At 40.8% G+C, this 23,491-nt stretch overlaps 1 protein-coding gene across 1 annotated transcript; it reads left to right on the forward strand.

Moving 5' to 3' along the window:
- Nucleotides 1–8,463: 8,463 nt before the first annotated feature.
- On the forward strand, nucleotides 8,464–22,851 carry csrnp1b (cysteine-serine-rich nuclear protein 1b). The gene is made up of 5 exons (XM_032551243.1): nucleotides 8,464–8,717; nucleotides 16,449–16,648; nucleotides 18,555–18,814; nucleotides 18,906–19,202; nucleotides 19,323–22,851. The coding sequence occupies exons 2-5, from the start codon at nucleotides 16,468–16,470 to the stop codon at nucleotides 20,304–20,306; spliced, it is 1,722 nt and encodes a 573-aa protein (XP_032407134.1). The 5' UTR covers nucleotides 8,464–8,717; nucleotides 16,449–16,467; the 3' UTR covers nucleotides 20,307–22,851.
- Nucleotides 22,852–23,491: the final 640 nt, after the last annotated feature.

Here is a 23,491-nt window from a genome sequence, read left to right on the forward strand (position 1 = left end):
TTATCCTTTGTTCCCTTTTTTTCAAAGAAATTGATTTTCCGATTTGTGAAGCCACTCAACAATGATGTATGAATTATTCAAGTGAGGAAAAGGGACTTAAACCCAAGGGAGGAATAAGTCTTGTGTTGGCACATAAGGGATATCTTAGTAAAGAACCCATTTCGGAGTGTCTTTAGGTGCTTTGTTACGGCTATACAGACACATAGCATGTTCCCATTTTGCTTAATCGATCAAACAATAATGTCAAAGATAACATCGTTTTGCATACATTAAATACCATTCTGGATTCCTAAGAATAATCAACTGAAAACTTGGCATAAAGTGGATAAATTAACTAAGGAAAAAATTCTGTTCAACCACATCTGTTTGGTTGAATCTGTGAAAACGATCAAATATTGAATTTTGGGAAAGAGCAACAAACTTCAGTAGCAATTAGATGAAAATTTGTCACACAGTAGACAGATAGGTTAGAAAGTGAATCATCTATTTCTTGTATTAGGTGTTTAAAAGGGTTTTGTCCTTCGTTCTTAGGTGTATTCTATCAGGTTTGGTCCTCATCCTTCATTTTGTTTCCTATTTTAGACTAATTGTTCATAATTACTTCCTAAAAATGGGACGAGTGGCTTAAAGTGGATAAAACTACTATATTTCTTGTATGGAATGGGCTTCAGGCTTTCTGTAAATGACCTTCAGCTGCAAGTGCGCTCCACTCTCCTTCAGCTTAAATTATAATGATCTCAACAAATACAGAGACACATTCTTCCAAAATGATCTGCTCGAACACCATAAAGACTCATAGTAATTTATGCGTTTGTTCGGCTCGAGTAGAATAACAATTCATTTATGCTACATTTTGTAACAACAGAGATTTTTTTTCTGCATAAATCAACATTTTACAACATCTTTTCTATATCCGCCTACACAGCTTTGACATTTAGGCTACATGCAGATATGTATATGCATTATATGAGAAGAATTCATTCAATTCAGATTACAATTCTAAAACAGCACAGAAACTCAACGTCATCGTTCACAACTCCTCCTCCTGTCAATTCTATTCTGGCAGAATTGATAAAATTAAAATAAAATATAGCACCTTCTACGTTCATTGGGATTCCTGGTGATGACAAAATATTATTTCATATGCATGTGTAAAAAGTCCTAAAAATAAATGTGTTCTTAAATAGGAGATTTTTGAAAACATGTAATCAGTGGGGTACGGAAGTACTAGAAAGTGTCTTGTATTAATAATTTCACTTCCTAAATATTTGGGCTATTCGAATGATATGACATAGAAGCCCATGTTTCTAAGACACCTATCAAACTGAGCGCCAAGATAACATGTCATTCACTTTAGAGATATTCATGAGTTAGGAAGCAGAAATCAACAGGTTCTCTAAACTTGTCCACATATACTGAAGGAGAAAAGCTTAAAAAGGCATTTAACTTGACACCACATACAGTAGCAAGGATAGCAATCAAAATAAAGACCTTGAAAAACACTCAGTCCTAATAAAAGCAAGTTAATATTAGAACAGCCACCATAAATGTCATGCTATGTAGGTGAAAACGATACAGGGACAAGAAGCAGATTAGTAACTACCGAGACCCACCATTTATTGCTTCCCTATTGTTTAATTTAAACAGTTATGAAGCAGATATAAAGGCACTCCAAACTGCCAATGTCCTGAGTATGGCCCTTCTTTTAATTGTCTATCAGAAAATCAATAGGATTTTGTCAGGGGTAGTCTATAGCACACCACGCCAATGAATAAAACATAGAACAAGTATCCTCAGAGACAATCCATAGTGCATTAGTCAGACCCTCATGTGATGTTGCCAAGTTGAAAAATAAAAAGAAACTGGCAGCATTTTTTAGACCCTGAAGCTAAACACACGTAGCCCAGTAGAGAGAAGCCATATAGTATGTGGTGAGGGGAACCCAAACATAGTGCTTGTTTGTCAGTGGATGAATGGAAGCATTCAAGACAGAACATTTTTTGTCACGGTGACAAGACAAAGAGAAGACAGTGGAGGGAAGATGCTTAATATGCGAATCGTGCCTGTCTCAGTGCTGAACAACAGAGACCCAGTGAATGAGGTTTTAACTAAAAGACAATTATTGAAAGTAACATTGGAATGTAATCCTACAATAATCCTATATTTGTATTAAGACAAATGAAAAGTAAATGTATGTAACATGTTTTGGGATTTCTGCTCATTGTCACAGGTGGGGGAAAGATGAAGGGAAGGAAAAGTGACCTGTCCTTTTATTGGGCAGCTGATGATGTCATATCACCACACAGATTCTTTGGTCTCTAAGTAAACCAGCTCCTCCACATGCTGATTGGCTGCTGGTCTCAGAGAGGGGGGAGGGTGCTTTTTTTTTTTTTTTTCGTTTTTTCTTGCCTCTGGATTAATCCCTGTTCCTAAGCGAGCTCATCTTTGTGTTTTATTTCATGCCTTTCTTGTAACTTCTGCAATTACTCCTAAATTCCACCTCATAATTTCAGGCAAAATTGGAGGACTTAGAGGCACAAGTGGGTGATTAGATGCGTGTCTTCTCCTTAGGATGCAAGCAATCTTGTTAACAAAAGACTAAAGTATTGGGATGCTTTTCCAGTTTGAAATCCAATAAATTAGCCTCTAGCTTGTTTTCCTCTGGCTTGTTTTCATGACTGTGACAAACAGCGGCCTGAACTCTGCATTGCACTAGTTGGCCTCTGCAGTGAAACACAATGCCATGGGCCTCCATCGTGCTCATGTCTGGGGCTACAGGTGACCAGCTGTCTGCCTGCGCTCCTCTCCTCAGGGACAGCTGGAGCCATCAATCAGCAAGCTGACCCCCTCCCGTCCCCCGGGCCCTGTTGTGACCGTCTGCTCCGCCTGACCACCACCACAACACCACCGAAAACATCGTAGGACTGCCTCATCTGGGCTGGCCATCCTCTGGGGAACAAATGTATTTATACCCATTGCACTTTCTCTCATTTTCTCACATTACAATCACAGGCTTTTATGTATCTTAAAAGGATTTTCTAATAGCTTCAGCAATCTATCTTTTTTTTTCTTTTTTGGATTAATAAATGGCATGTACAAAGTGTTTAACTCTCTACATTTTTTATTATTACACTTAATATCTGTACAAAGTGAATACTTGAAAACTTATGTCAAATTCAGCTTGTGCACACAATGTTGGCCAATAATTCTGATTCTGGTGCTGATGTGGCCCACATCCCTGTAGTCTATTGTTACCAGGTATATAAAAGGTATTAAAAGTATCAGGTTTAAACAATTTATTATCCCTTCTGATTACTTGTATCACATTAAGCCACTGGCACATGTGGTACTAGTGAACATGTCGCTTCCTGTTCCAAATCCTTTTTTGACATGCAACTAGAACACACTTAATTGGGTTGTGATGTTCATTCCCACACTCAGCTCTAACTTTGTTTGACACAAAATGTGAAAACGTTCAAGAATACATTCTCAAGGCAGAGCACCCTGTTTGTTTAGTGGCTTTCTCTGATTTGTTTACATCAAGTTATGAATTTTAGCTTCTTCATCTAATGTCCACATCTTATCCCAACAATCAGTTTTATGATGCCTCCGATGGCCACAAACCGCTTGGCTGTTGAGGCCACTATGCGCAGCACGTGCAGTCACAGTTCTTTCTCCCTCTGCAGATGGAAAGCATTGAAGCCCATTATTGCGCTCTTTGAGGGGCGTCTTATGAACTCTTTGGCACACTTTTAAAGAGAGTGGCCGTAATGTATTCAGGCCTGATTCACAGTGCCTTTGGCACCACCATCCCCCCATCAGGCATGCACACTCGCTTGGCTCCTTTTTTTTTCTCTCAGAAGAGAGAGGTAAACATGTGTGAGACTCAACATTCCCAACAACTTTTCCTTGTTTGTCAAAAAGAGCAATTGATAGGCCTGACAAAGGGACTTCAAAGGGGCAGCATGAAAGGCAGGAGTCCTATGGTCAAGACATTTCCTGTTTATCTCAAGAGAAGTTTATGAAAGATGCTTCATCACGGTCCCAGAAACTCATGAGTTCTTTAATGCTGCCCAGATCTGACGATTACATAACGCGAGCCTGTTGAAACAACATTGTCGAACTTGTGCCGGTGATCCAGTGTTTGCCAACTCTGCTGCTATAATTAGGCGTTGCACTGAAGTGAACCGCAGAAGAGGCCAAGTGAGTAAGAATGTCTCCAAGGTCTCCGGGACAGAGAACTAATTGTTAACATTGCTGATTATTAGGGTACTTTTTTTTCTTCTTTTTTTTTTTGGTAAGGAGAGCAAAATTCCTCAGCAGCGGCTGTGACTGCCGCTGTTCATGTGACTGTCAGCTTCTTCCTTCGGGCTGTGGATGGTTCATTGTTGTGTCTTAAAGGGTTGCCGGGCGACAGGAAAGCGAGGCTGGGGTGGAGTCTGTCTGGACACACAGACTCCGTCACACACCCTTATCTACTCTCTGTGGCACACCTTGGACACGTGAAAACACAAAACAGCCTCTCAGACAAGTATCATTATCAGCACGTGGAGTCTGAGCCAAGTAAACAGAAATCACATGGAGTATCATTAGATACAATACATGTTTTTAAATGCCCTAAGGATTTGAGGTAGTTAAAGCACTAAAAGTCTCCTTCTGTTGGTCTTTCACATAAAATCATAGTAAAATTGTTGAGTTGAGAAAAAACTACAGAAGTTCTGAGGGTTTATTTATTTTTCTCATAAATCATCTATCATCAGCTGATAAAATTTGAAAGATAATTTCCATCATTCTGACTTTTTTCAGCCTTTTAAAAAACACAGCTTGTCTATTTTTATTTAATATGTAACATACATTTATAATAAAGTTAATATTACGCCTTTTTTTAGCATTGTACATAGGTCACTTTTACACACATTTATTTAACAAATAAATTTCCAGACGAGCCGTGATCTCTGTTATCTGACCCATCAATTACCATAGAAATCTGTATAAATGCTTATTTATGTTTCCAGTGAAACTACCAAAGAAACCAGCTGGCATCCAGTAAAACATGTTTGCATCCTCTTATGTGATAATACTGTGCCACTTATTAATTTGAAAAGGCACTTCAAACACTGTCGGTCCCCGTCGGAGGCTGTTTCTGCTCCTACTCAGCTTTGGTGCTTATTTTGCCTTTGAGGGTGACGCCCTAAACAAGGAGACCCTCAGGCTCAACAAGTTGTTGAGAAAAAGGCTCCCTTATTAGTAGGGAGAAATTAGCAGGAGGCTAAGAACACAGCTTTGGGAGACATCTCTCCACATATCTGAGCAAAAGCCCCTCTATTGATTTTGGCACCTAGATTGCTAGGTGTTTTTAGGTCCAGCTGAGAAAGTAACGCATGTCCATGGGCAAAGTGTTGCAAATGGATCACGTCGGTAAGTTACAACACTGTGGAATGCCAAATATGCGAGCTGATGTGGAACTACAGATGTACTTTACAGTCTAGTACGCTGCTGTCTGTATGTATTCATTTGTTACAGAGAGTGTTTAACAAATAAATGACTATTGTGCACTATTGTGCAATAAATCACTATTGTGCAAATAAATCACATAATGCAATTATGTGTGCATTAATGAACCTTTTTGAACAACACAACTGTAAATTACAGTTGTCCAGTTGTCCAAAACAGTGGCTTTAGAACTGTAAGTGGAAATAGTAGATTCAGACATACTCAGGATTTGAAGAAAAATTTTGTTAAATCACACTCAGGAAAGATTTTGATTTTTTAGCTAACATGTCAAGTTCAATGACCTACAGCAGCTCTTCCAAGAAAACTTCTCTGAAAATCAGCTAATGCTGATAAACCCAACTAACTAGAATGTGTGGAAATTTTCTCTCTCTCTCTCTCTCTCGCTCACTTTATCTATTTATCTAGTTGCAAAATCGGGCTAGTAGCACTGTTATCTTGCAACAAAAACGTCCCTGTGTTTGAATCCTGGCCTGGCTCTTTAAAACAAGGAGTTTTTGCTTGTGTGGGTTCTCTCCGGGTACTCCAGCTTCCCCCCACAATCCAAAAACATGACTGTGAGGTGAACTGGTCTATCTAAATTGTCCTTAGTTGTGAGCGTGTGTACTCATTGGTGTTTGTCCTGGCATGTTCCAGTGTTGCCCTGTGATAAACTTCTGACCTGTCCTAGGTGTACTCCGCCTCTCACCCAATAATAGGCACCAGCCCCACCCACAACTACCCTGCAAGCATAGGTAAGTACAGTAAGTAAAATAAAAGCAATGTAACATAAAACCTTCTAAATCAAGATGATACAGCCTGCAAATTTGTTCTGAGACTTTAGTTAGTCTATCCATAGACAGACCTACCAATAATTTGCAGAAACATCTTTTTAAAATAACGCTTTATATGAAATAGCATATAACATCATGTTGGGATCCCACATGCTCCAATAAATTTAAAGTATTTCACAAATAAATTCTGCAGTTATTGTTTGGCCTACTTGTTTGTTCAATTTTTTTTCTCAATCTGCAAAGTTGCACAGCATAAAATATGAGGGAAGAATAAATGTCTTGCTGCTGCACCTGTGCACGTGTACATGTCTGGATTACTTGTTGACACGTTTGACGCCCTTCTGAAAAATGAGGAAGGACGAGCAAGAACGAAAGCACAAATGCTGGCTTACTGTATCGTCATCACTTTATGACGTTACAGAAGACTGGCTGCTTGTTTGTCAGTCCCTTATATGGTATGTGCATGTTTGTTTCCTGTCTTTGAAACAATTCCTATATTTATTTTTAAAGTCTATGTTTTTACTATTTTAAATTGCTTTTATGTTTGCAGTGCTGTAAAAAAGTTGCAGATTTTTTTTCCCCAGATGTTGCTTTTTTTTGTCACCCTTACATGTTTTAGATAATTATACAAACAATTAAAATATAGTTCTTGTGTGACAGTTTCCTTTTGTTAAGTCATGAATTAACTATGATTAACCACCTTTTTTGGAAAGCTGAGTTCAATTTCAACTTCTCACACTCGGATCTGATTATAGCATAACCTGTGGAACAAAAAAAAAATCACTTAACCAATCTGACAACAGGAAATATGCTCAAAGATTAAAAAAAAAAAGCAAAAGATGATGCAGATTTAGCCATATTGGTTATTTATTAGAGTGTGTTTACAGTTTTAATGGTTTTCCTGTTGGTCACTCATGGGAGATATGTACAGAAAAGCATGGAAATATCATGGAGAATGACATCTTCTTTTCTTGTCTTACTTGATTTAAAGAGTGGCTTTGAGAAATACACTTCATTGTCACATTACATTTATACTCCAGAGAGCAAAGAAAGTCAAGGGTAGCTAATTAAAAGTCACCAGACAGTGGTAAATTGAAAGTAAAGTTAAAAGACTGATTTACTCACATTTTTTTAGTTGTGTTTTGGGACCTAGGGAGGATAAATGGAACAAAACGATGTTGTCAGAATGTCGTTTTTATGCTCCTCAGCTCTAGAATCATAGTGGAACTGTTAGATGAAGACCTCATATGTCCAAATATATGACTTTCTAGGAAATAAAACAAAAACCTTCTAATTTTAAGTTTTACTTTTGGTCACATGCACATGCTTTTCTAATACTTTTCATAAGATATTTAGCAAAGAAATAATGGAAAGTATTGTAAAACTGATCCAACTTTTGACAATCAGTTGGAAAACCTTTTTAGTTCAAGACCTACAACATTACCTGTCAAGTAATTTAAAAAAAAATAATTTGTTTCAAATGTGCATTTTAAAACTTATTGCCTAAATCCAAATTTTATTTTTGCAAAGTACGTCTTGCTTTCAGTGTAAATTTCTTCACTTTTTTTCCATGTCAATTCTTGTTAACGCACTTTGTTTCCCCTATAATGTTCACAATAAGGTAATTCCTGTTTGTTATGGTAAACGATTGCGTTTCCTCTGAAAAAAAAAAAAGTCTTCAGTTGTGCGCTCCGTCTAAAAAGAACGTGAGTCATACTCTCAGACAGCTTAGTCAGTGTTTTCCCTGAAATGCAACCATTGGCCACACCAATAATACTTTAGCAACTCACGTATCAAATGGTATTCTGCTGAGTAATCGCATCACTCTTTAAAGATAATTTAGATGTAAATCTGTAAATGATTGTACAAACTCACCACTAGAGTCACGGCTTCATACTCAATGTTTAACTGCAAATCAGCCACACACTGCTGCCTGCCTGTTAAGATATTCTACCCACCCCCCCCCCCCAAAAAAAAGAAAAACAAGCCTCTGGTGTGGTTTGTGTAAATGAAGCAACATACATGGCTCTTTTATTTTCTCAAGTAGGTAATCGGGGTACAGTAACACGGGAGGACATGCAGCCAGGCAGGAAGCAGCGTGGGCAGTCTCCCTGTGTCACCGCCTGCGTCAGACCAGACGCCAGGAGGGAGTTTTCCACTGACGAAAAAGGCTGCGCTTCTCGGCAGTCTGCTTCAGACAAGGGAAGCGCTTCGGCTGGTGCGGAGCCCAGGAGACAATAGCAGCGAGAGCTGTCTATACATACACACAAATCTATACATACATATATGCGGGGATTCGCGCACTGTTATTTTTTTTTCCTCCTTTTTTTTAAATTCACATATTTTATTTCTTGTGCTCATTCGGATTACTCTCCCATCGATTGATTATCCAGTCCTTCTTTGATTCCCAATGGTGATCGGATACTTAAATTGGTGAGTATCGCTACTGAGCGGCGTAATTTATCTATTTGTTCTGTTTGAATGTTTTTAGTTGTTTGATCGGTTTCAAGTATTTCCACATGGTTTGCGCAAGGGAACCATTGTGACTGGTTCATTTTAAGGGTTTTTTTTTTTTGTCTTTGCTGCATTTCTTAAAAGAACGACTGTCGCTCAAGTTGGCAATTTATTGTTGTGACGCGCTTGGACACTTAATCTGTTAAAGTGAGTTTTAATCTAGCAACATTTTTTTTTTTATCGACGCAAAAATTAACAAACAAAGGTAGCGGCAAAGATTTTAAAAATAATAAGTTGACCGAGTCGCGATTCCAGCCAATCGGATTCATTCATTTGCTTCCTTTATGCTCTTATTCTGGTTCGTATTAATTCCACAGCTCTCATTTAGTGGTTGAACGCAACTATATAGCGTATTTTGTGCTCGTGGCTTCATTTATATGAACTGTTGATGAGGTTGGCTTTGTGTATTGAGTCTCTGTGTAGTGTATGTGTGTGTGTGTGTGTGTGGAGTTGTTCACCTCGGTGGTGCTGGTGCGCTTCTTGTAACGAGAGCGACTCCTGAAGGCACTACATGTGAGCGCCCAGCTGACAGGGCTGCTGTCATTAGAATTAGCATTAATCACGAGGAATGATCGGGTCAGGGAGGGGTGGTGGTTGGGGGTGAAGGGGAGCGACTCTGTTTGCGCATGTGCAGAGTGGATTTGATAATTGATTTTTGATGAATTTGATTAGGATATCATTTCTTTTAAAGTGAATGATCTGTGGCAGGTGGACGTTCAATGAGCACTTTCTTGTTTGAACTAATAGTTGTGCATGACAACAAGCAGTTATTTCTGAATGTATGAGTTAATTTGCAGATGATCAGCTTACATGTGCTGGATGTGTTTTGTTGTTGGGTTTTGTTTTTTTTTTAATATCGTTTATTGTTCTCCCGAAAGCTATCTGAGCCACATGTATATCAGAGATACTTTAAGTCGTCTCTAGTGCGACCTCACCCGGATCATTTTTGGAATCATGTTTTTTTGACTTGGTCTGAATGATCCTTTGTTTACAGGAAAGGCTTCTAGTCCTTGCTGTTCAGCACTGATTGGTACATGCTTTTCATATTAATGCACATTAGTGTTAAATAACTCCTTGTCTCATCTTGTAGAACAATAAAATATATATATTTTTAAAATTAACAAAACAGTATTGCAGTGGTGAAACAAAAGCTCTGTGTCTTTGAGGGAAAGTATTCTGCCAGTATGTGTAGACTACATGGATTTTAACTCAAACTGGACGGGCACTCAGTGGTCCCAGGTTCACAGCGGGATTCTCCTATGTAACCCACTCGGGTTGATTTAACACAACTCTTGCAGGCAACACCAGTTGGCCACCTCATATGTCTCATGCAGCACAACACATCAGATCCATATGGGCCCACTTTTTCAAACAATTTCTATTCCATATGGGTCTCATTTGCAGCCAGAGAATTTTACACAGAGTGGCCAGAAGGGGGGCACTATTAATCTAAATTGGAAAGGTCACCAAAACTAAGCCATAACAGAACTTCTGGCATTTGTTTTATTTAATATGTTATAGTGGAAGCTAGAATTAATACTTTAAGCTAATTTCTTGTTGTTTTACAACATGCTTCACAAAGTTTAGTGTCGATGAGCTTTTAATTGCTGTGGTTTTCCTAATTGTTATTTTTTTAAGGTTAAGATCCACTAAAAGCTGAAACCTATTCTAGCAATAGTCTAACATACATAACACTAGGTCTATGATTTTGAAGAGCATCAGTTGGCATTATTGTGAAAGTCATAATTGGGTCTCATTGGATCATCAATTTAGCCCCATTAGGAATTAACACCCATTCTTGTAATAAGGTAACATATCAAGACTGAGTCTTTTGAAATTCTCAATAAAAAAAAAAAATCCTTATCAATGGTCTTTCTTTTTTTCCGCCTTGCATAAAAATTATGTAAATTGGAAGAGGTGGAAAGAGGTCAACAAATTTATAGAGGTGACTGTTGGTTCCCCTGGATACCCTTGATGGCATCCCTGAATCTACCAAGGCAAATATCATCCACCGTCTAACTGCCTCATGTCCATCTTGTTATCTTGTATTCAGTTAACCTTGCGGTGGCTGCAGCTGTCAGGCGCATCAGACAATCTGGATGGCCGCTTCCTGTGCACCACTCTCTGTTTGTTTCACAACCTCAGGAAGCTCTTGCACACTTTTGGTATCACTCCATGCCAGCTGGGAGAGAGAAGCAGCAGAAGAAAGCTGAGTTCAGGCGAGGCTGGGCCCCCACGCTTTTGTGCTGGGAGCACAGACAGGAGAAGGAGGGAAGAGGACGGGATGGGGGTAGGAGCGAGGGGAGTCGGCTGACAGTCTTGAACACAGCAGCAGTGGGGAGAGAGAGAGAGACAGAGAGAGCTCCCATCTGGCTTTGTCCTCTCCCAGCATTCCATACGGCAAGTGTCCCAGACTGGAGCATGACCCCTGAACCCACAACCTCCTCCTCCCTTCCTCCCTGCACACATACACACCCAGAGCAATAGAAATTTTCTCAAGTCTGCATGTGCCTTAACAGCCTTCCCTAGATTTTACAGCTACTAGTCAGAAATGGTAAAATCCCTCAAAATCACATTAGATGTGACGTTTTTCCTTTGAGCATTTTTTCCTCCATTCTTCCTCCTTATTTGTATGCTTTAATCAAATTCCTCCTTCAAAAAGGTTTACTTTTATTTTGTACAACTGCAGCAAAGCATATTTAGCTGATCTGTGTGAGCAAACCGTGGAACTACTCATTCAGTTTGCAAGAGGTGAATCATACAGGAAACCAATCAAATGGAAAACTTCAGAAAACAGATTTGTATCAGTTAAAGTTCTGAAACTGGTCATTGGATGTCTGCTTATATCCGGCACAGAGACTACAAATTACAACTATCTGAAGCCCTAATTCGGATACCTTTACATTTAACTTGTTTATGTGCTCATTAATGGACACTGCCTCTTTTTTTAATAGATCAATTTTAAATTGAATGTTCACATACCTCAGCATCTGTCATAATCTGCCAAAAGTTGCTGGCCAGCTGTAATGTTTACGAACACAAGTTTATCTTGTGCGTTGTGTGTTTCAGGTCATGGTTTTATACTTTGTGTGCATCACTGGACCATTCCTTTTAAATTTGCACCAAACTTGAGGGCATGTGTGAGGTACATATGCGAGCACATAACCTGACAGGTGTGGCTTTTAAAAAGCAAAAAGCTCATGTTTCTCAGTGAGCAGGACTTTCCATCGTTTAGCAGCAGAAGGCACATCTGGGTTAGATAGAGCCTGTGTTCTTCTCCCACTGTTACAGCTGGAGCTGCGCTGCCAGAGTGGAATTCCTGTGGATTGGAGACATGACATTATTTATTTGTTTTGTACAATCCTTCCCCCTTCTTCCCACCACCTCTCCTTTTTGGAATCGCTATGTGCACGGGGCGAAGCAGAGGAACAGAATGTTTCTGTGGCACAGTCACACAGCGAGCCCTCAGTGAGAACAACAGGCTCAAAGAGGAGGAAGAGGGGGAAAAAAAACCCAGCAGATGTGCTTTTTCTGCTTTGCTCCAGCAGGTGGAGCACTTCTGACTGACAGCTTGGGCTTTAAATAATGAGCCAGAATTTACCCAGCTGGGCAGGAACAGGAGTCGGGGCCACCTTCATTTCTGCAGCTCTGATCCGTTACCTGAGAGGTGTTGTACCCTGAAGCTCTGTGGGAGAAGGGGGCTGACCTGCCCAGACACAACTCCCGCACACGCAGGAAGGACTCCCGGGCTCATCATTATCACATTTTATGAGCACTCAGTCAGTCAGACGCTGCGAGGTTGTCAGTGTGCCATGTAAATGCTCTCAGCGGGCCAAGATTAGCACAACTTGTCGCTCCCACCCATGTTGTTATCAGCTGCAAAGGGGGCTGGACAGACAGTGCAAGGGGCAAAGTCAACTGTGACTTCTCCTGTTGGGCTGCAGGGTAACGGGGGGGGATTCAACAGGCTTCTAGTACTGGAGTTCCTGTGACACGTAGAAATACTGGAAAGGTCTGGAATTTGATTCAGGATTTTCTGTTTGCATAAATATGGGAAAAGACATAAGGGAGTGGAAAACATTTGTATTTCCAGATTTTATTCAGTGTCTCTATCCATCCATCTCAATTGAAATGTCTCCTGTAAATACAAAGTTCAGTATACTTTGGACCGAGGTTCTGGGTAATTTGAGTCTGGAAAAGTATGGAACTTAAACATGGAGAAATGTGTTTTAACCCTAAGTTTTTCTTACCAACAAATGCCAAGATTAAGGTGGTTGTTTTTGAAGTAGCTTTTCTGAAATTTGAACTAGAATTGAAGTCATTAAATGCCATTTTCAAATTTGTATGGAATTTGCTTGAATGAAAAGCATAGATATGCGTTGTGCTCATCATTGGAACCTTTTGTTTCCATCCAGATGTCATCCACTGAAATTACTTACAAATCCTTTAGGGGGACAATAACTTATGTTTCCAGATAAGGTAAAGGGATTCTAAAGTCAAACGAACAGCACACAGCTGTGCGTGTATTGAGATAATCTCGTCTCACTGACATAGTTCTGCGTCTGACTTGAGCTGTGTAGTACTTCTGGTGACAAATCTCCTCGCCAGAGATTTATCTCCCCAACTCTTCGACAACTTGGCTGGGGGAGCACCTTGGCGGATGCGTCCTTTATCTGTCTGCCCGCGTGTGGCTTGATGGAATGACAGCAATGCATAATTTAGTGCTCGCTGAAAACATGCTGCGCTTCTTCTCTCTGGCTCAGCTGTCCGATCCCATCCATTCTCCATTTAGAGCGGTAGGCATTCAAAGGCACTGCCTTTTCTCGATTCCCCTCTTTTTTTTGTATCTTTGTTCTTTTCCTTCCTCGCCCTCCACCCTCTTGCAAAATACTCATTACAAGACAGATTTGTTTTTTTTTTTTCCTTTTACTCCTGGTCTCCTGCTCCATCCGTGCTCCCTTGGCCTTGCTCTGTGGCTGCAGTGGCTGAGAAGCTCCAGATTGACTACAAGCCGTCCCTTGCTGGGATTAACCTCTCGCAATTGTTTCTGCCCGTTGAACAGGATTAACAAATCAATGTGTCAGGTAGACTGCAGTCAAGAGACAATGACCCAGTTCTGACACCACTGCCCCCCTTTTCCTCATCCACCCACCTTGTTCCCTCTCCTCCCCCCCTTCTGTCTCACTGCAGCTTTTAATTAAAAAGACTTTGCTTAGCTGGCGCTATGTGCTCCCTGGAGGATGCCTCATAGCTTTGTTTTCCTTTTTTTTTTTTTTTTGCAGAAAATTGGGGGGTGGAACTGATGGTAAAATGTGAGGTGAGCTGATACCGCGCAACATTTGGAACACACATGTTGTCTGATAAAGTGAACACATAAGCAACAGATGCTGCATCCAGGTGTTTGGAAATTGTTTCAAGGCAGATCCACTCCCTCTCCCCAGCCCCCTGCGTTTTGGATACGAGGCATTTGGAGATTATTTTGTGCTCCAACACGTTCACAGAGGGGGAAATTAGTGGCTTGTGTTCTCACTAGCTACTGTTTGGTGGAAGCCTTTTTTTTTTGTAGTTGTTTCAAGCCGGCTTGACCTATTGCAAGGTGAATCATTCATCATGTGTGTACTTTGGACAACCACAGCAAAGACAATAATAGCATCTCCCCCTTACTACTACAAAAGTGTATACCTTTTGCCCTTGACTCTAGCATCTTTATCTTTGTCACCACTGACCACTGATTTTGCCTATTCTTCTCTGCAGTATGCTGATAAAAGACTCTTTTCTCCTCTACCTGCTTAGTTTTTTTTCTGTCCCTTCTTGGAGCATTGACTCTCGTACAGTGTTCATACAAGATAGGACAGGCACGTGGAGTGGAAGTTCCTGTAAACCGACTGTCTCGCCTTTTTTTGGCACCTTCAAAGAGCGACGACTTGCAGTAGTTTGTTGACATGACGGGTCTGCCGTTTGTGTTGCTGAGCCTACAATAATTGGCCTAGTAAGACTTAAATTTAGCTCACTTGCAAATGCAAAGGATCCCTTCTCTATAATTATCACAACCTTACCTTTTAATTGAGTTTTTGTTGCTAAATTATAGGTATTACTGTGAAAACATTTGAGCAAACAGAGCTGAAAATAACCCAAAAATTGAGTCACATCCACAAAGTTAGCTTAAGTTGGAGCAGCCGGAAGAAGATCTGCAGTGAGTGCACAGGCAGAAAATTTGATACAATTGATAATCATAAAGAAATATTGTTTCTGATCATTTCACAGATTAGTGTGACAATAGTCAAACCAACATGAAATGACAGCAGTCATATGAAGTATGGTATAATATTAACAGGTATTCAGCATTGCAACATCTTGTTGCAGAAAGCTGTTTTAGCAGTCTTGTACTGTTGAGGTTTTGCTACTGCATGCCTTCTGACAAAAAAAAGCGACAGACAGGGTGTGAGGAGTCTGATGATGTTCCTGTATCAGTTTGAGTCAGATACAGAAGTAGGGACCCTTCAATTACTCTTTCACCCCCTTCACTGTCCTCCACATGGCACTCTTGTAGCTGAAACCCAGTGCTTTAACACACTCTCAACCAGAGTGCTATAATTTATTTTTTGGGTGATGGTAGGGAAAACAGTTTGATGAAATTATCTCCTTCTCCATCCCACATAGTTGTTGGGAGTGTCCACACTGGAACAGAGCCCAGTGGTGTCTTCCCACTCCCCTCTCTTCCTTCCTCTCTCCTCCCCTCCTAGTTTAGGCTCAGTCCCAGATTGTGAAAATGATGACCTGTACTATACAGCGTCCACCACTGCCTTTTCAGAATTGGCAGAGAACCGCGGGGACATCTTTTTGTCGCATGAATATAAAATGTCCAAGTTGTACCCTGCCATCTCAGCAAATAATGCAAGTTTTTAATGTGCTTCGATATTTTCCTACAACTGCTCGAGTTCTGAGACACTTATTAGCCGGTTCAAGTTCAGAATTAAACACATCAACCAGGTTTGACCAGTGTGAGGCAATATTATGGAAGATTAGTGGATAAATGGTGTTCTTTCTTCTCCTTTTTTTCTCCTCCCTTTTTATTTTTAAAGGATTTATTGTTCTTATCGCTGAGCCAGCAGACTCTCTCATGGGAGCCGTGAAGAAATGCATGAGTTGCATACCAACAATCCGAAAAAAACCCCCAAAATTCCTCCATGCATCATTGTTCATGTAAAAATTCCACATGAAGACAAAGAAGACGAGTGACAAATTGCTCTTAGCCTTGACCTGCTTGAAAAGAATATCTGTGGTTGGATGATTGGGTCACCTTTGTGTGGCCTGTCTGTATAATCAATGCTGAGCTGATGGGATTTGTAAGAGGGTGAAGGGTCCAGTAATTGTTGACTTAGGCAAATAAGGATTGATTGATTGATTGCTTCCTGCACCATGGCTAACTCCCATTATTTGCAGCATGAGGCTTGGATCCCTGGACACTGTCAGATGGCAGTGCACAGAACTCAGTTTTGCTGCTCTAGCTGTGCAAAAGTCTTGTGTCCACACAAAAGCATAACAGATACTTGCAGTACATCCTGTTCTTAAGATGAAACCCGTGTTGCTTTTTATTAAGTGGTGTGGATAATGTGCTAATAACCCTTGTCTTTCTGCCTATTCACACAGATTCTTCACACTAGACGCCATGACTGGGCTTCTGAAGAGGAAGTTTGAGGAGGTGGACGAGGACCCATGCTACTCGTCTCCCTCGCCCTCTTCCCTCTCTTCCGCCTGCTCGGGCTGGGACTCGGAGGGGGAGAGCTGTTACTCGGACACCCTGGATTCCAATCCCAGCAACCCGTGCTCCCCAGTAACAAATTTCAACAGTGAGTGTTCTCTCTCAAGCATTCTCTCAGCTTGTCTTCAGCATCCGCTTAAACTCTGATTGCAACCCAAACATTATACAAGACGGCTTTAGCAATTTATGCCACTGGCATCCGATGAAACACTTTGCAGAAATGGGTCCAGACTTTTACAATGAACACCTCTGATGATTTTTATGCCCTAAAGCTGCAAAACGGTTAATCACATTAAGCACGGGGGCGGCTCACCTCGGTTTTATTTCCACCTTCCTCCCAGAACCTTGCAGATAGACCTATTGCTTCACTTTTCCTTTCAGAGATTTAGGTCGAGCAGCTTCAGGGTGTTTACGTCTGTCTGGACCCGGCTGAGTCTTTAGGGGGACTGGTGGTGAGTTTGGAGAGAGGGGATTGTGTTGTGTATTGGGGAGAAGGTTGCAAGGTTTCCAGGATGGTGGGGCAGGAAGCCAGGAAGAGAAGCATGGCAGGTTGCCAAGGCTGGGAACACACAGCGCCTTGTCTGAAGCCTGGGCGTGCACCCAACACAGGTGCTGGAAGAAACTGGGTGAAGGGATAGAAAAAAGGTGTGGGGCCGGTGGAGGAAGCAGACATGCAAGCCTACTTGGAAGATCTGATTGAGTGGACTATTATGATTTGGTGTTTGTGTTGGACAGAAAGTTGTTTGCTAGATATCACTGCGCAAAGATAGTTAATCTGGAAGCTACAGAGTGGGTGCTGTTTGTCTCTTGTGGGATGGATGGATATGAAGCTGAACCTGGCACTCGGGTTGATCTGTATTACCCCTGGCAGCACATCAGACGAATCAGTAAGGCTGTTGTGTTTATTGGTTGCCCATACTGAGGCAAAAGAACACTTTTCTCATAAACTTTTCACATTATTGGGATAATTTAATGTGCTTTGAAGTCGTCAGTAATATGTCCTTTACCTAATGTAGACAGAATTACTGTGGGAACAAAATTACGTGGTGGTAAAAGGTTAACATGTAGTCATAAAGTGCAAAACTTTCCATAGGTAATCCAAAACTGTGCAACCTAACCAACTAGCTGTTAGCGTTACCTTCCACTTTTCTACAAACTCACTTTGATACAGCAACTCTCTACTAGATACAAGGGAACTATAATGGATTAATATCTTTTAAGAACGTCACTTAAAGAACATCCAAACTTTCCACTTTAACTGTAATAAAAAAGTCACAGAAAGGCTACTGGTTTTTGTACATTTCTTTGATTTTGTACAGGGACTCTGTGTGGAGTTCCCTTCCATAAAACAAAGGTAATGGGGACCAGATGGGCAGGGGATTACCAGACTTTTCTTTAAACACATAGGCTACTCTTATTAAAAATGGCTGCTGGAGCTTGAGCAGTGGGAAAGGTTGCTTAACTTTAAAGGAAACTTAAAAGTTGAAAATTCCTTGATGGAGTAAGTAGAATTTACACTAAAGTTCAGCTCTGCACTCATCCCCCCACTGTGGTTTATTTGTAGGTATAGCTTATTAATGACCTTTAAATGTGTGGATCATGATTCAGGTGAGAAGGTTTCCATCCCACCTGGAAGCCCCAGGGATTTTACTGATCATGTAGTGATCCTTGGTGCTTCCTCCACTGCGTTCACCACTAACAAAAGGGAAATTCCTGAGCTGGGCGTCCTTTGGTCGCACGCTAGTGTACAGCTAGATTAATTCTCAGCAGTTTGGGTTTCACTTTACAGGATGTACGCATGTCAGACTTCTCTTGGCAGTATCATTTAATTGGGTACATGATAAGGCCAGGTCAATGAATCACAGAGGTGTCCTTTTACAATTTGTCCAGCAGCACCAGCACAAAGATGTGGAGCAGTATGCCATCTAGTGGTAGAAAATGATGTAGGATCACCCTTTATGTGTTCTAATCTTCTTCTTCTTGTCCTTCCATAGCAACATCCATTCTGAAGAAATCCAAAAGAGCACGTCGGGGCAACGTCACATTCGACCAGGTGACTGTGTTCTTCTTCCCACGGTGCCAGGGCTTCACCAGTGTTCCCAGTCGAGGAGGCTGCAGCCTTGGCATGATGCAGCGCCACAGCATGCGGCGTTCATACACTCTTGCAGAATTTGCTGCGGAACAACGGGTCCTGCGCAGGGAAAAATTCCTCGATAGGCTTCGGGAAGAGAAGCTGGATGCTATGAAAATGAAGGTGAGAAATGCCTCTGGCTAAAATCTACTAACTGGGCCTCAGCCTCCTGTCTGTGGTAGCAAATACACATGATTCCTTTTGTCTACTACAGCTGACAAAAAACGGAACCCAGGAATGTGAGGAGGCAGATCGGCTTACATTAGACGACATCCCCGAGCAAGACATAGACATCAGCAGTGCCAACCTGGACGAGGGCTCTTTCCTCCAGCCATTCCCATCTAAGAAACGTTATGCACTGCTCAAAGCAGCTGGTGTGAAGAAGATCGACAAGGAGGAGAAGAGACAGCTGCACGAGCTGAGGCTCTCCAGGGAGAACTGCGGTTGTGACTGCCAGGGCTTCTGCGAGCCTGAAACGTGCAGCTGCAGCCTTGCGGGCATCAAATGTCAGGTAAAAACAACAAAAAAATAAAAGATTACCTAAAATTTCCTGCTGGTAACTGCCACCAAAGAGAATTCAAATGAAAGGTTTTGTTGCAAATATTTCACAGCTTCTTTCTGCTCCTTGTAGATGGATCACTCTTCTTTCCCATGTGGCTGCACCAAAGACGGCTGTGGCAACACAGAGGGCCGAATTGAGTTCAACTCTAACCGTGTACAGACGCATTACATCCACACTATAATGAAGCTGGAGCTGGAGAAGAGGCTGGAGGAGCAGTCCAGCACAGAGGAAGAGGAGGAGGAAAACACTACAGACGCAAACACCCAGCTACCAGCGGTGCCCTCCTTCCCTTTCAGCTCAGAGCTGATGGCAGGCGGAGAGAACAGCTGCAGCAGTGACATGACGGACTCATCGGACTCATCTGGTCAGAGTGAGGACTCTGAGGCAGGCGAGAGCCAGTGCAAGCATCACAGCCAGCTGGAGGTCGACGAGAAAGGTCTGAGCCGGATATTGAGTTTCAACGATACGAATAGCGGGGATAGCGAGGATAAGGACAGTAAAAACACTTGTTGCCCAAATCAACAGAAGCAACAGCCAACAACAGAGGCGTTCAGTAGCTTTAGCATTGTGGACTTTGCTGATGAAAATGACAACATAGACGCTGCGCTGTTGGAATCCACAGACAGTCACACAGACAATCGAGCAATGGCCATTTCAGAACTCTTGGATGAAAACGCCAACCAGGGAAACGGCATTTTCCACAGCTGCAGCGTCCCGCACACGCCTTCTCCCAGCATTGATCGCTCGGCGAGCTACGACATGGACCTGAGCCTCTCCTCGGAGTCAGACCTGGAGTTCTTTGATGGCTTCCCGTGCTTGGGGCCCAGCTCGCTTTATAATTCCCTGAAGGAGTACGAGCACATGGACAACTATTTCCAGTTTCAGCTGCCTAGCTACCCCAGTTTTCCCGCAGCGAGCGACACGGGGACCTGCCTGCTGGAATCTCTGATCGGCCTCTCAGAATCCGTCCCAGAGCCCCCTGCTACATTTACGGACAATCAGCTGATGGAGGAAGCCATGAAACTGTCTGTGATGGAGTCTGTGAAAGTTTGACAAAATATGTGAACTATGTAAGAAAGGAAAAACCCACAAGAGAGAGAGGTGGGGGTAAGGGGGGCTTTAGAAGAGGACTGAAAAATGCACATAAGATGTCAATGTGTTATGAGGAAGCTGTGATTTCCCTCTTTTTTGCCTATTAAATATTCAGATTCCAGACTTGCCTTCAAAATGTTAGCAAAGCAGTTTGGGATGATTGCTGTGTGAGATGGCAGCTAGGGGTTAAAAGTGGACAGAGATCAATTTGACCAGGCCAATAGAAATCAGAGAATCCTAAGAAAGCTCTTTTAACCAAATTAAGACCACCAACCGCTCGCTGAGCAGGAATCACCCTTAAAACTGTTTCCAGGTTGGGTGTAAATCTCAACACAGCTGAATGTTCACCTCAGGGAATTAAAGTTTTTTCTAGCTTTCTAGCTTTTGGAGGCAATGTGTGGTGACCATTGCTGTGATTGCCTTCATACGAAACCCGAGTCAGATTGAGATGTACAGTAATTCTGTTTGCATCCCCCCCCCCCTCCTTTCTGGAGATGACTTGAGCAAAGATAAGCTGAAGTCTTCATCTCAAAAGGTCTTTTTAAGGTACAAGAAAAAAAAAATCCTCTCAGAGCTCCTCGATCAGCACTTTATCTGTGAAAATAACTATGTATGCATAGGCATTGTTTTGGTTATTTGGGATGGATTCAACAGTTTGATGCTAAATTATGGAGTTTCTTATTTATGGGCTGGTATTGTTGCTCATATTCTTAAACAAAAAGGAAGCTGTATCTGTATTTTATTTTGTTTTAAATTATTTCCTTTATGGTTTTATTTATTTCAGATGAAGCCTCCATTCACAAAGCACTGTGGTTTGTTTACCTTAAAGTGCAATCTTCCTCCTTTTTTTTTTTCATTATCACATTAAGGTATTGCTATGGGAAACGGAACCCAGTGGCGGTTTTTGATGTTTCATATAGGCAATTGCCCAGGGCGACATTACAAAGGGGAGCACTCAAGAAACTGTTAGAAAGTATTACATTTCTGCCCTGAACAAGTTTTATATTGTTTTTTATGCATGTGAAGTCGTGGGAGAGTGCCCCCTTCTTCCTGCTGTCTTTAGGGTGACTAGTTTACGTGCTTTATGAAGAACTGCATTGCATTTGATCCAACCCCAGCTGGATTTGTGGATTTTTGATTGGTTGGCAGAAAGAAGAGCTTGCACAGAATGTCATTCATTCAAGAACCGCCACTGATGGGACCACAAGTCCATCCGAAAGTATTTAATATCTATTCTCTTAACACTTTGTTTTAAGTTATTCTGTCTTTTATTTTATGAGTTATTTAATTTAAAGACATTTTGGCAATAACGTGGGCTGTCGTGAAGTTTACTGGATGTGCCTGTTTATCAGGGGAGCCATGCCGACCAGAGGTGTGCGCGCAGTGCTTCCGTTTAAGCTTTTGGGACTGAAAACTGTGGAATCTCCCTAATCACTGAAACAAATAAAGAAAATTATGGTTCTATTTGTATTGCTGCCTATAACATAACCATAGAAAAATTACACTAATATTTTCTAATATATGTAGGATGAAAGAATTCTAATCACTGACAAATTGAATATTTTATTAAGAAAGCAAAATTAATAATTTTCGATCTGAGACGACCTTTGTAATATATGAATTATAGAGAAAATGTATGCTTATGAAGGTTAGTGCATTCTGAAGTATTTTTAATAGGCAGCCAAATGGTTGAATATCTTAGAGAAAAGCCACTAAAACGTAAATTGCAAAAAATCTATTTGATTGTACTCTGAGTATTTCTGGAAGTCTGTGACTTGGGTTAAAATATGTTAGAAATTACACAAATGCGAAGGTTTTTTTTTTTGGTTTTTTTGTATTTTAGTGGATTAAAAACTGCATATATTATACGGTTTTTAATCCCGAACCCTGAAATTTGAAGAGTTGCCTCATTGAGTATCAAACAAGACTTTTTTTGAGCTGAGGGACACTAGAGAGCTGATGTACATATCCTCACCCTTTCCACGGCTGTTTCAACAGCCTTTTCTGGACCCTTTAGAAATTATGCATGCAGGTCCTATTTGTTAAAACTTCTTCTGAATAATTGTATTTTTTTTTTTAAAGTGCAGAATGCACATTGGAAATGTATTATTCGCTTTTTGCCTCTTTTTTTTTTTGTAATAATTTCATCCTGTATATGTTCGTATGCCACAAAGATTGGCACCGTTCTTTGCCAGCAAACATAATTTCTCTTGTAAAAAAACATTCAATCTCATGAAGAAATGACATCAGTGAGTGTTTATCAGTGTAATATATTACAGTACAGTTTATTATTATTTCAAAAGAATGTGTCTTACGTTCTCTTTGCCTTTTTGTGTTGTGCATATTTCTGCTTGAAAAGGTCCTGCAGAGCAAACAAAGCTGCTTTATTTTTTACATATTCACACATTAATCTGCTGTTCAAAATCATTTTTCTTTCATCTAAGCCATTTTGACAGCTTGTCCCTCCAAATGATAATAAAAAAAAGCATTCTTTTGTAAATGCCTAGCTGTTTGTGTGATTTGTCATGTGTTTGATACATTTATTTTAGCTTCTTTAACTTTTATATTTTCACTTTGCAGCTATAACCTTTCATGTCTTTTCTGATTATTTAATGAGACAGACCAACAAAAAGTAGTGCATTATGGAAGTGAAAAGAAGATACATGTTAGCAAAAAACGTGTGCATTTATAAAAAGTCCCCATTACTTTAATACCCCTAAATAAATTAATCTCAGTATAAATAAGAACGAAAAAAAAACCTCTTGGAGCCTGCAAAAGACTTGTGGCTGGAGAGGAAGTTTACTTTCAAACAGGACAACAATCCCAAACATACAACCAGAGCTTCTTCTGCATGGTCCAGGTTTACAAGAAGAGAAAAGTTGTGGTAAAAAATTAAAACCTGATATTATCAAACACCTAATGAGACTGAGGCCGAGCTATTTTGCAAATAAGGATGGGCAAAACTTTCCGTCTCTAGATGTCCAAAGCTGAAAAAGACATAAACGAGGAGGCCACAACCAAAAAAATATATACTAAGTTAATATGTAACAGATGTAAAATGTCAAGTTTCACTGCGAACGTCAACCTGACCTATAAAAGTTAATAATGCAGATCGTTTATGAGGTCAAGAAGCCATTTTGTGCACA

The sequence above is a fragment of the Xiphophorus hellerii genome, chromosome 21 (genome assembly GCF_003331165.1).
Source record: "Xiphophorus hellerii strain 12219 chromosome 21, Xiphophorus_hellerii-4.1, whole genome shotgun sequence".
Lineage (NCBI taxonomy): Eukaryota > Metazoa > Chordata > Actinopteri > Cyprinodontiformes > Poeciliidae > Xiphophorus > Xiphophorus hellerii.

Coding starts and splice junctions, on each gene's coding strand:
- csrnp1b (XM_032551243.1), top strand. CDS start 16,468: ATGACTGGGCTTCTGAAGAGGAAGTTTGAGGAGGTGGACGAGGACCCA. Junction 16,649..18,554: donor CCCAGTAACAAATTTCAACA/GTGAGTGTTCTC, acceptor GTCCTTCCATAG/CAACATCCATTCTGAAGAAA. Junction 19,203..19,322: donor TTGCGGGCATCAAATGTCAG/GTAAAAACAACA, acceptor TGCTCCTTGTAG/ATGGATCACTCTTCTTTCCC.